The 14,114-nt window shown below is 38.1% G+C and overlaps 1 protein-coding gene across 1 annotated transcript; it reads right to left on the bottom strand.

Moving 5' to 3' along the window:
- Positions 1-10,180: 10,180 nt before the first annotated feature.
- Positions 10,181-11,110, bottom strand: LOC102855351 (olfactory receptor 1A1-like). The gene has a single exon (XM_006903245.1). It carries the CDS (start codon positions 11,108-11,110, stop codon positions 10,181-10,183), a length of 930 nt encoding a protein of 309 aa, XP_006903307.1.
- Positions 11,111-14,114: the final 3,004 nt, after the last annotated feature.

Raw genomic sequence — 14,114 nt, 5'->3', positions numbered from 1 at the left:
CACCTGCTCTTTTACAATAACCAGCAAACAAACTATTTCCTCTCTAGTCATTAAATAAAGAGGCCCAGGGATCTCTCTGGTGGTCTGGAAAGTAGGACTTTGCACTGCCAACTCAAATTCACTAGCTGCTCTGAGGAAGATAGTCAGGCAGTTTCCTTCCCTGTGACTTGCGGCCTATGAAAAACTGCTGTGTGTTGTTGATGAGTTTGAGTTTTGGAAAGCATAAACTATTAAGCACTGGATTACTAATAGGAAGATTGGCTGTTCAAGCCTACCAAAAGTCATCTTCACAGCCATGAAAATCCTGTAGAATATAAGTTTTACGCCAAATGACATTGTTTTGCCAGAGTTAGAATAGATTCCCTGACAATCAAGACCAAACTCACTGCCACCTAGTGGATTCTCACTCTAGGGACTGTATAGGGTCTAACTGAATGGTGCCACCTTGGTTTAGAGACTGCAAATCTCATCTTTCTCTCTGGTGCGTTCAAGCCACCAACCTATCACTCATCAGCCCAACACTTCAATCACTGTTGCCAGGACCTCTCTTCCAGCTAGCACCCCATTCTCATCTCTGTCCTTTGTTTCTCAGCCAGGTTTCTCTACAGGGACCTCTGCTTACTAGATCCAAAATTACATTTATAAAATAAAATACAACTGTATATGTCTCTAGAAGAATTTCCATACTGTCACCTGCCAGATGACAATCATTTTGCTCCTTATCATGGAGCAAAAACTCAGAAACAGAGAGTTCTGATAACAAAGTATAAACTCAATCAAAACATATGTTGCCCATTTTTATCTGCAGCAGAGGACATAAGCACAACAGATGAAAGAAATCAGCCTGGAGGGAAAGTTTGAGTTCATAGTGTGGAGGATTTGAAGCCAAAGCATGGCTTTTATTTATCAAGTACTAAATCTGTGCTGTAATCCCAGAGTCACATGGTTTGAGGCCACCAGCTGCTCCGTGGGAGAAGGATGGGCAAAACACTCCCATGCGATTAACTGCCTCTGAAAACTCTCTGGAGGGTCAGCTATGGGTCAGTTCTGGCAATAACAACAACAACAACAACAACAATAACAACAAGAAGTCATTTTAGTGTATGTGAGGTTCACCATCTTTTTCTAGTAGTAGAGGTGTGCAACTTTTAATACAGGTATTTGAACATATAAATTAAATTACTGATCAATAGACAACATTTTTGAGTGACAATCTAGCAGAAAGACAAATTGGTCTTGTTTCTATTCTCACATATATTTGCAATATTACTTCAGAAGGAATAGCACAGTGTTGGAAAAACAAATCAGAACCATTCCTTACTGGTCCTATTTTTCCTGGTCTAGAGCCAGAAGAAAATGATCAGAATCTAGAGGAAAATTAGGAGAATCCAAAGCCTTGCGTTTCTATGTCCTTTGGGTCATTATTGTGGTTGCTGATGCTCGATTGGTTACAGAGGAGGGAAAGCAGAATGCTCTGGCAGAAGGAGAAGGTGAATTCCTGCACTTTCTCTCTTCCTTGTGTTGTTACCATGTCCCTCTTTGAGGATGTACATTCTGCAGTTAGGTTTTTAGCCCCAGCTTTTCATTACTTCTCTCTGTTAGCCCAGCAATTAGTTCCACCATCCCCACCCTCCCCTTTGGTAAAAATAACATAATAGTTCTACTTACTTTTCAGTTGTTTGTAAGGGTCAATGCAGATACAACATAAAATGTAGTTGCTGGCACATAATAAGGGCTCAGTTAAAACCTAGCTAACTCTTGATGTTATGAAGACTCTCTTCTCCAACATCCAGAGTCCTTTTCCAGTACTCTCTGCTGAGCTAGATACTATTTCAAAGGACCTGGCCATATGGTTTTTAACCCCTTTCCACAGATAAGACATTTACATCAAGTGGTCTAGCTCCTTTAAAAAAATGATTTTTGGAAACATGTTGGAGAAAAAGTCAGTGGAAGATCTGGAGGGCAGGCCTCTGAACTTCTCTTCTTGAGTTGGAGGAGGCAAGACCAGTCTGGGATGGAAATAGGAGTCCTGAGTTTCTCAACATTAGGATAGAAAAGGTCTGTGGGGCTGGAGCTGTCCTGAATCGAACCTGAAGATGAATCTTCTAATTTTCTCATCAAGGAAGCAGCACATAACAGAGACATATAATCATATAGTCATAACAGAGACAATTTGAAAATTTTCACCAGATTATAAAGGCACAGTTCCCTCAGGTCTTCATTCAGGTCAAAGTCAGAGTAATTGTTAAGACTCGTTTACACACTCCTCCAGCTTTGCCCTGAGGAGACTCGGTGGCTCCCAAGAGTAATTGTTCCCAGAGTTCTTTTCCAGGAGGAAGGACCATTGAGATGGCTTTCAAGAGGGTTTGTCTTCAGGGTCCATGCTCTGGAGTGAGCTATTCTAGAATCTTTGTCGGAATGTTGGTTTCTCTAATCTTTGGCTCAGTATAAACCTGGAATCATTTCTTTGTAACTACAATGTTTGTGGTACAATTGAGCTCTTGTACCACAAGAGCTTTTTAGTGAAAGGCTCTTTATTGAAGCTTTCCTGTTGTTCAGTAAGGCAAAGAAGAATTTTAGTTCATATTTGCTTTAATACCTGACACAGGAGGGTTAAGATGACAGTATAGCTTTCATTATTCAGCATGCTGAGAGTAGGTAATCCAAATGTTTCAGAATTTTAAAATTCTTTTATGTGTAGGTTTTGTAACAGTCTTGATTGATGGTCTTATAATTTATCATGTGCTGTGCAGAGAGGTTCTTGCCTTTCTGTAAAGAGCATGATAAAAACTGTGAACTCTGGCTAGATTTAAATCTTGGCTCTGTCACAGACTGTATACCCTCAAATAGTTATTTAGCTTAATTACTCAACTATTAAAAATGAGAATAATAATAATACCTTTATAAAGTTGTTATGCTAATAAAATAATATCTAAACTGTTCTTAAACTATTATTTCACTTTATTTTAAACTAGTAATTTAACTGTTGGATATACTTTAAAATCTGCCAGACTATGTGCATTGTTGTTATTGTTGTTGTGTACCACTGAGTCATTGATCCATAAGTGACCCTCCAGTGAGTTTTCAGAGACAGTAAATCACATGAAGGAGATTGCCCATCCTTTCCCTGCAGTGCAGCTGGAGGATTTGAATTGTATACCTTTGTATTGACAGCACAATTTCCCACTAAGCCACATGGTAGATACTGAAAATGTTTAAGATGCATTTTCCTCCAACTGTATTTCAGGTCACTCTGTTGGTTCTCACAACTTCACCAATTAGGCAAAATCATTATAGATGGAGGAAAGATTGAAGTTGTCAATGATGTAGTTTTACATAGATCCACAGTAAGCACCATGATAGCCACAATCAGGAAATCAAGAGATATGTTACTTTTCTTTTAGTTTTCATAGAGAAGAGCAAACTGGGGGTGGGGGGATGGGTGGGCTGGGAGAAAAATGCAACAATGAATGAATGGAAATCCAAAATCTCTGTAAATATTCATTAAAATTAATAAAATAAAGTTAAAAAAAAGATATGTTACATGGGGAAAATCTGCTGTCAAGGATCTCTCTAAAGTATTAAAGAGCAAAGATGTCAGTTTAAAGACTATGGTGTACCTGATTCAAGTCTTGGCATTTTCAATTGCTTCCTATGCATCTGAAAGTTGACATGACTAAGGATGACAGAAAATCGATGCCTTTGAATTGTGGTGTTGGCAAAGAATGCTGAATATTTCATGAGCTGTCAAAAGATCAAACTCTACGTTGTAGAAAGTGCAACCAGAGTGCTCCTTAGAAGCTGGAATGGTGAAACTTCATCTCACTTACTCTGGCATATTTTCAGGAGAATCACTCAGTCTTTGAAGAGAAACATGTTTCTGGTGAAAGTGTAGAGTAGCAAAAAAGAGGAAGAACTCAATAAAATGGATTGACAGAATGACTATCACAGTGGGCTTGAGCATGACAGAGATCTTTAAGATGGTGCAGGATAGGGCAAAATTCAAATCTGTTGTTCATAGAATCTTTATGAGTTGTAATCAACTAGACAGCACCTAAAAAAAAGGCAACATCTATTCCTTTGTCCCTTTCTCTCTCTCTAATAATATCATGAACATCTATAGACTAGCCATTTAACCTCAAAATTAAAACAATCTACAAGGGAGTTCTAGTGCTACAAAGCTGCACTGAAATCCTGAAGGTACATGATTCAAATCCACCAGCTGCTCCATGGGAGAAGGATGGATGGGTAATGCTGGTTTAGTTTTCCACAGGCAGATAACCAGTTATGCCTGCACCGTTTGTTAAAGAGGCTTCCCTATTTACTAGGTTTTATTTCTTATTATCAGTTTACCATAGGTTGATGGGTTGATTTCTGTATCCTCACTTTTGTTCCATTTATCTATATGTCTGCTGTTGTACCAGTATCATGCTATTTTGATTACTACAGCTGTTTAAGAGGTTTTGAGATCAAGTAGTGACATGCCCTCCAACTTAATTTTTTTTTTTTTTAGAAGAGCTTTGCTTATTCTGGGTCTCTTTCCTTTCCAAGTGAAACTGGTAATTGCCTTTTCTATCTCCTTGAAGAATGAATTTGTATTGAGACTGTGTTGAATCTGTAGTTTGCTTTTGGTAGGATTCACAATGTTCAGTCTTCCTATCCATGACTAGGGAATATTTTTTCATTTAGGTAGGCTTATTATTATTTCTTGCAGTAGTCTTTTGTAGTTTTCCTTATTATGGTCTTTTATGTCTGTAGTTAGGTTTATTTCTAAATATTTCATCTTGTGGTTGGCTATTGTAAATGGTATTAGTTTCCTTTTCTGTGCTTTCATTGTTGCTATAGACAAATCCAACTGATTTTTGTATGTTGATCTTATATCCTGCCACTCTACTAAATTGGCCCACTAGGTCTAACAGTTTTTGGGATTTTCTGTGTACACTAGAGTCTTGAACATACCATGGATGGCCAAGAAAATAAACAGGTCTGTATTGGAGAGGGTGATACATACTTTGGGCATATGGCCAGGAGGGACTGATCCTTGGAGAAGGATATCATTCTCAGAAGGATGGAGGGATAGCACAGGAGAGGAAGTCCCTGGATGAGATGGACTGATACAGTAACTAGGGCAGTGGGGGTAGGTGTGTTGGAGTCAGTGAGACTGGCTTAGGGCAGGGCAGGCTTCAGAGCTGTTGTACATAGGGTCGCTGTGAGTTGCAGGCTACTTGACGACACATAACAACAATAACATTGAAATAATGTTGAAAATAACATTGAAAATGTTTTAATTTTTTTAAATTGTTGAACATTTTCTTCTCCCCTCCCGTCTTCCCTTCCTCAACCCTCCTTGCAACACACACCTTGTTCCAGATTGGTGTAATACATGTAATGTTTAATTATGTATTCTCTTAAGACAATTATATATTCTCTTAAGAATCCCAGAACACTTGATCATGCTAATGCAAAACCTATACTTGGATCAGGAGGCAGTTATCAGAACAGAGCAAGGAAACACAGCATGGTTCAAAATTGGGAAGGGCATACGCCAGGGATGTGTCCTGTCTCCATACCCTTTCAACCTGTATGCAGAACAGATTATCCGGGAGGCTGGGCTCTATGAGGAGAAATGTGGGGTCAAGACTGGTGGACGATCTATCAACAATCTGCGTTATGTAGACGATACAACCCAGCTTGCTGAAACTGAGGAGGACCTGAAGCGCTTGCTGCAGAGTGTCAAGGACTGCAGCCTACAATATGGATTGAGGCTCAATGTCGGAAGACAAAGATTCTCACCACTGGGCCAACTGGCAGCATCAGGATGGATGGTGAAGGGATTGAGATTGTACACAGCTTTAGTTTGCTTGGCTCCACAGTCAACACTCTTGGCACCAGTAGCCAGGAAATTAAAAGAAGTACTGCAATGGGAAAGTCTGCTGTTTAGGGACCTTTCCAAAGTTCTGAAGAGTAACGGTGTCTCTCTGGAGACTAAGGTGCGTCTGATACAGGCCATGGTCTTTGCAATCACTTGTTATACATCAGAGAGTTGGACAATGACTAGAGTGGATAGAAGGAGAATTTATGCCTTTGAGCTGTAGTGCTGGAGAAGAGTGCTGAGAGTACCAGGGACAGCTAGGAAAACAAACAGATTCATCCTGGAGAGGGTTAAACTGGGCGGCTCCTTGGAGGCTAGGATTCCAAGGCTTCGTCTAACATACTTTGGACATGTTACAATGAGGGACCGGTCCTTGGAGAGGGACATCATGCTTAGGAGGGTGGAGGGACAGTGCAGGAGAGGAAGACCCTTTATGAGGTGGATTGATTCAGTGACTCGGGTAATCGGGATGAGTGTGTCGGAGACAGTGCAATTGGCACAGGACAGAACAGGGTTTAGGGCTGTTGTACATAAGGTCACTATGAGTCTCAAGCGACTCGGCGACACATAACAGCAACAAGAAGACAGCTCTTGCCCTTATATGATCTAATGCAGTATTAATTATCTATCCACCTTTTGACTCTTAGTTTTGCATATATCCTTTTTCACTATTTTAAGGAGATTCTCCTTTATTCTTATTTTGCTGAGTGTTTTAATCAGGAAGGAGTGTTGCATTTTGTTGAAGATAATTTCCTACATCAATCTACAAGATCATGTGGTTCTTGTTCTTTGTTAATGCGATGTGTACATTGTTTTTCTTATGTTGAATCATCTCTGAATTCCTGTTATGAATTCCACTTGGTTGTTATGAATTATTTTTTTTTTTATTCTGTTGGTCAAGATTTTGTTAAGGATTTTTGCATCTATGTTCATGAGAGATATTGATCTATAGTTTTCTTTTTTGGTAATGTCTTTCCTTGGCTTTGGTATTAGGATTATGTGTTCATCATTAATTATCTCTGGGAATGTTCCTTCATTTTATAATTTAAAAAATAATCTAAGTGGAATTGGTGTTAGTGCAGCTCTGAATGTTTAGTAGAATTTGGCCATGAAGCCACCTGGCCCAGGACATTTTTTTGGAGGGAGTCTTTTTATGACCTGCTCAATTTCCTATTTTGTGATAGGTCTGTTCAAGTGTTCCACTTCTATCGGTGTCACTTTGAGTAAGGTTGAGTTTTTAGAAGTGCAATGTAGAAATATATAGGTATATATTGATCCTATGAATATGTTGTTGTTGTTGTTGTTGTTAAGTGTCATTGAGTCACAGGTGACTCATAGCGACCCTATGAAGGAGAGTCCTCAATGCTTGGACGTCTCTCATCCTTTCTCCAGGTTCACAGGGTTTCTAGAGGTAAGCTATTTTGGAAGTGGATGCCACTCCTCCTTCCAACCTAGGAATATATGGGTATATATTGTTGACAGTAATAATATAGCTTTTCATTTTTTTCTTTCCAGTGATACTGATTTAATTTCAGCTAATTTTGTTGTGATGCCACCTCTTTATTTCTTTTTCTTAAATTAATTTTAATGAACATTTACAGAAATTTTGGATTTCCATTAATTCATTGTTGCAATTTATATCTTGTCTTTTGTTAAATTTGCTAATGCTTTGTCTATTTTATTGACCCTGTTAAAGAGCCAGCTCTTGGTTTTGCTGATGGTTTCAACTGTTTTTCTATCCCATTGATTCAAGTTCTTATCCTTCTAATTTCTTGTATTCTAGAGGTTGTGGGTTTAGCCTATTTTTCTTTTTTCTATTTGCTGTAGGTGTTGTGTGAAGTAGTTTCTTTTGCTCTTTTCTTCTTTTTTATGTACTTGTTTATTGCTATGACCTGACCGCTGAGGACTGCCTTAGCTATTTTCCAGAGGTTTTGATTTATTGTATTTTAATTTTAAATTTAAATTAGAGGATTATTTTTTGCTTAAAATTTTATTTCTTCTGTAACCCATTTGTTCTCCACAAGGTGTTATTTAGCATCTATGTAGGTGTTCTTTTTTCTTTTACCCTCTTGTTAGTTTCTTTCTTTAGGGCATTGTGATCTGAGAAGATATTTTCTATTATTTCAACATTGTTGTTGTTTTTAGTTTGTTGAGGTTTACTTTATGTCCTAATATGCAGTCAAGTATTTGATCTTCTGTAGCAAGCGCTTCATATTGTATTTTTATGAGCAAGGTTTTGCCATCTGTATAATGCAGATTTTTGAGGAGTTTTCCTTCCATCCTGACATCACATTATTCTTCATATAGTCCAACTTCTTGAATGATTTGCTCAACATACAGACTGAATAGGTACAGAGAAAGGATACAACTTTGATGTACACCTTTCCTGATTTTAAACAATGCGGTGTTCCTTTGTTCTGTTCTTACAACTGCTTCTTGGTTTCTCATGAACATAATTACGAATTCTGTGATTTCCATTCTTATAAATATTAGTCATAATTTTTTATAATCCATACAATTAAATGCCTTTGCATAATCAATAAAACATAAGTAAACCTCTTTCTGGTAGTTTCTGCTTTCAGCCAAAATCCACTTTACAGCTTGAATTTTAAATTCAAGTTTGGCATCTCTCAAAAATTGTTAACCAATTGCAGAATAATCTGTAGGATATCACTTGCATTTAAAAAAATGTGCTGCAGAAGAATGTTCAAAGCACCTTTCTCTGTACTTGCCAAAAACTAGGTGAAAGTCTAATGTCAGTAGGTGAGTGATTAAACTAAGTGTGGGGGTGTTATACAATACAATACCACTAATCAGTTAAAAAAGGAAAATTAAGTAAATAGTGACACATGCAGCAAGTTGTATAATTCTCAGGAGAATGATGTGAAATTAAAAATAGTGTGCCAATATCTTAAGCAGCATATTATATGAGTTTACTTAAATAATGTCTTGAAGTGACAACTTTATAATTAAAACAACAATAAACCTCAAATACAAACCCAGATCAATAGTAGCTAAGGGACAGGTATAACTGTTAGGATCCACACAAAGACTATTTTTGTGGTAACTGAACAATTCTGTATCCTGTCTGAGGTGACAGTAAATTTGAATTTACACACATGTTAAATTTTCATAGAAATATGTACACGCGTGCATGCCCACACACACACACACACACAAAGAAGTGCATGTAAAATGGAGAAAATCTAAACCAGTTCTTCATCTCTTTATCAGAATTAATAGCATTTTACTAGAATAAATTTCTTCATGATCACAGTTTTGTAATGGTTATATAAAATTTTATTACTTTTTTACCATTTCTTGTGAGTCTTAAATAACTTCAAAATAGAAAATTATTTTGGAAATAATCACCTCAGATGACATTTTTTGTAGAATTGAAGGAGGATGGGTGAGATAAACAATAACTGATTTAACATATAGGTTAATTATGATTTTTATTTGACATTGATGTCACTTATATACCAATACATGTTTATGGTTATTATAATTTCACATAGTGAAACAATAAACTCCAGTGAGTAAAGTATTAAAGAAGAGTGGAGGAAAACTTCATATGATTAACTGCTGAACCATTTCACATGATTTCTCTAAGTTAGATAAAGGAAGTTTAACTCCTATACTTTATAAATATAATAACTTAAATCACTTCCATAAAGATGATTCCAATTCATGGTGAACCCATAAGACAAGATAGAACTTCCTGACAGCAGGTTGAGGTCAATCTTTATAAAAGCAGAATGCCAAATATCTTGCTCATGGGCCCTTCAGTGGACTTGAACCACTGATCTTTTGGTTAGCAAATGGTGCCTTAGCCATGCACTCAAGGGCTACCTGTAAATATATTAAATGTGATTAAAGATAGTAGTGCAGTAATTCATGCAAGGGCTTACCTATAAATATAGTGTGATTAAATATAATAGTGTAGTAAAACTGACATCTTGATAGAGACTTATATTCAAAGTATAAGTTCAGTGATCTTCTCAACCCTACGGTCTAGGCCAAACAGAGATCTTTATTTCTAACATGTAGATGTGGAAGTCTAGGTTCAGACTTTCTTAAATTTTCGGTGCTAACCCATGGCACAACTAGAACTTTAACTTAATATTTTTGTATTTCCTGTCTGCTAAAAGGAGCAAAGTGTTCAAAGTGTTTGCATATCTTAGCAAATTAGTATAAGATTTCTGAGAAGAGGAATTTTATGCCTAGAAAGATCAGTGAGGGAGATGACATTATGTTGGATCATTAAATGACTCTTTAATGGAGATTTATAGCTCCAGTTTAAAATGATTATGTAGAAATTCTCCTGCTGAAGAGTTTACCCAAGGCAGCCTTCATGTCCCGGTTTCTCAGACTGTAGATAAAAGGATTCAGCATTGGAGTCACTGCTGTGTACATTACAGTCACCACTGCATCCTTTAGGCTGTAACTGGTCAGAGGGCGGAAATATGTGCCCATCACTGTCCCATAATACAAAGAAACAACTGTGAGGTGGGAGCCACATGTGGAGAAGGCTTTGAGCAAACCCTTGGTGGATGGAACTCGTAGGACTGTGGCAAAGACCTGAATGTAGGAGAGAACGATGCCTATTAATGGCACAGAGAAAACACTGACCCCCAGGTACATCATTTTCACATTAAAGTGGATATCAGAACAGGACAATTTGAGCAGAGGGATAATGCTACAGTAAAAGTTGGCCACTTCCTTCTTGCCACAGAAGGATAGACGAGCTGTAAGCAGGGTATGGAGAAGGGCATTGGTATTTCCAATCACCCATGACCCAGCAACAAGCAGGATACAAGACCTTGGGCTGATAATCGTTGTATAATGAAGGGGGCGGCTGATGGCCACAGCACGGTCATAAGCCATCACAGACAAGATATAACTATCTGTGTTACCCAAGGCAATCATGAAATTCATCTGTGCTAGACATCCTCCAAAGGAGATGTACTTACTGTTCAAAATATAGTTTGTTAGCATCTTTGGGACAGTCACAGATGAGAACAGGATGTCAACAAAGGAGAGATTGGCAAGGAAAAAGTACATGGGATTGTGAAGGCGCGCATCAGAGTGGATAGCCAAGATCATGAGCAAGTTTCCAACCAATGTGATGGGGTAAATAAACAGGAAGAGGATGAAGAAGACGTCTTCCTGCTCCTGCTTGCCAGTAATTCCCAGGAGAATGAAGCCCGAAGTAGAGGACTGGTTTTCTTCCTTCATGGCTCCTTTTGTACGAAAGGGAGAAGAATTCAGAATTTTAGTGAAATTACTACTTCCCACTTTGGCTACAAAATTTAGTTACTTTTCTGCCTATTGTTGTTGTTGTTGTTATGTGCCGTTGAGTCGCTTGCTACTCATAGCCACTCTATGTACAACATCCCTAAACCCTGCTCTGTCCTGTGTCAGTCCCACCGTCTCAGACACACCTACCCCGATTACCCCACTCACTGAATCAATCCACCTTATAGAGGGTTTTCCTCTCCTGCGCTGTCCCTTCACCCTCCCAAGCATGACGTCCCTCTCCAAGGACTGGTCCCTCCTTGCAACATGTCCAAAGTAAGTCAGATGAAGCTTCAGAGTGAGTCCTTGCCTCCAAGGAGCAACCTTGTTTAACCCTCTCCAGGATGAACCTGTTCATTTTCTTAGCAGTCCCTGGTATATTCAATACTCGTCTCCAGCACCACAGCTCAAAGGCATAAATTCTTCTTCCAACCACCCTAGTCATTGTCCAACTCTCTGACACATAACAAGTGATTGCAAAGACCATGGCCTGTATCAGACAGACCTTAGTCTCCAGAGTGACACCATTGCTCTTCCTAGGTTTAGTAAATCCAAAGGTAGCTAGTATTTGAGGGTGGATGTCCCTTTCAGTTGGTGATAGTAATTATCACACCTAGACACTTCTGGGAGCAATCTGTGAATCAGAGGTGACAAAACTATCCAATCCAGTACTATCACCCAACACTCAAGATTTAATAATACAACAAATAATAAAATTTTCTTGCCTTATTTGCTAGACACAATGTTAGATTTAATGGAAAATAACAAATCTGAGAAAAATACAGCTCATCAGTCCACTTGTTGAACGTATAGTTATTAAGTGTGAGACCTGTCCAGGTTCTGCAGTGGAGAAAAGAACATTAATTGGGCATAATTTCTTTCCTCACAATCCTAAAATTTAATGGAGAAGCCAGAACCACGTGTTAATTTTATTACATATTATTCCTAAAGCATAGCGGTTTGGAATCTTCAGTCCATATTGAAGGCTGCAGTCCTTGACCATCTGCAGCCAATGCCTCAAGTCCTCCTCAGTTTCAGTAAGCAAGATTGTGTCATCTGCATAATGAAGGTTGTTGATGCATCTTCCTCTAATCCTGATGCCACATTCCTCCTCATAGAGCCCAGCCTCGCCGATGATCTGTTCTGCATATAGATTGAAAAGGCATGGAGAGGAGATGTATCCTATCTCCTCTCTCGCTAGATTGTGGAATTCAACAATACTGGTAAGGAGTTATACTGTCAGTGCAAAGACAGCGAGCAGTTGGAGTCCACCAGCTGCTCCTCAGGAGAAAGATGGGCAAGCTCCTCTCATGTGATTTTACAGCTTCTGAAATCTCACTGGACGGTCAGATATATGTGAGTTGGTTCTGTCTCAACTATGTTGGGTATGAGTTGTTAAGGTTTTGTGTGTGTTTTTTTAAGATCTATATACTTGATCTTTCATCAAGCTCCACAGTGTTTTCAGTGATCACTTTGTCAATGACTATGACTATAATCATAGCCTCTATAAAAGCCTCTGTTGTTAGACTTGACCCATCTTTCACATGTATTCATAGTCATCTTGCCATAATGTCTACCCAAACGTCATACTTTACACATTCAACCTAAGTAGAAAGAATGCTTTTTAGAAGAGGAAAACCACATCTAGAAAATTTTTATTTTTCCCAAGAGGTTGTTATGGAGTAGTTTTCATTGTTGACACAAATGGGTTTTTATCAGAATTTCTTGAATTTAATCCAGGTTTGTCCCAAGGGTTCCTCATGTGTAGCATGCTAACAGGCACGCTTAACTGACTTTTGCCCTCTCTGGTACATCTGATATTATCGATTCTTCATTTAAAAGAATTCTTATATAACTCTACTTTGTGTGTGTGTGTGTGTGTGTACCGTCAAATCAGATCTGACTGGTACAGGAGGAGATTGCCCCTTCTTCTCCAGCAGAGCATCTGGTGGATTAGAATCACGTACCTCTAGAATTGCAGTGCAGCTTCTTGCCAGTAGGCCACAAGAGCTCTCTATAACTCTACTTTTCTGTTATAATCTCAGTTTAAACCTGTATCATCTTTCACCTTAAATATTGGAATGCCCTTTTAATAACTTGACTTTCCTCTTGTTGTGTACCATTGGAATCGATTACCTCTATTTGATCAATCTTGCATTCTGATACCACAGCAATTGTAGCAACAGACTATCAGTTACTCACCCAAATCCATGTGATTGTCACTTCTACCAGGACTCTCAACTTGACTGCATTTCCCAGCCTCCTTTGTAGGGAGATGTGATCATTAGCTTGTTAATGCTAGAGTAAGTTTTTTAATTCTTCTACATTCTTTCTTCCACTGCAAGCTGGATACATATGAATATACTCTAAATGGTATTGTGGAGTAACATGGTAGAAAGGGCTGTATTTCTTTCTCACCAGTTCAGAAGAGACACCTACCAGTAAAAATACCACTGGGATTGTTACAGAGGAGAGAAATAAATATTTGTTTAAATGAACATAAATGTTGTGATCTTTTTTTTCACTGTAATGCAGTAATTTTTTCTTAGTGACCTCTACTTAATAATGAATGCAAGCTATAATTAATTTAGCCACTAATTCTCAAGGTCTCCTATAGTATATCTAAATTATATTTTAGCTTCAAAGGATGCAAGTCGGATGAGATCTTTCTTTAAAATGTGATGTGTTTTCCACCTCTGTTTCTAAAGGAACATTGTTTCTTCTTCTCAAGGACTTTTCTCTATCATCACAGAAGATTACAGTATCTCAGAGTTGGAAGGATTCAACAAAGATGGAGGCTTTAATAAAGCTGGTCGGTTAATATAAGGTGGCAGTGGAAGATTTCAGGGGTGGACCTCTTGAAAACTCGGCAAATTAAGTTAATGCTGATATATCACATTCTTATTAAAATACACAATATTCTAGGTAAATCATACAAATTAAG

This window comes from Elephantulus edwardii, unplaced genomic scaffold, assembly GCF_000299155.1.
Source record: "Elephantulus edwardii isolate Elephantulus edwardi_28Jun2011 unplaced genomic scaffold, EleEdw1.0 scaffold00549, whole genome shotgun sequence".
Taxonomy (NCBI): Eukaryota; Metazoa; Chordata; class Mammalia; order Macroscelidea; family Macroscelididae; genus Elephantulus; species Elephantulus edwardii.
The sequence above is the reverse complement of the archived record's forward strand: the minus strand, read 5'-3'. Positions and strand labels throughout refer to the sequence as shown.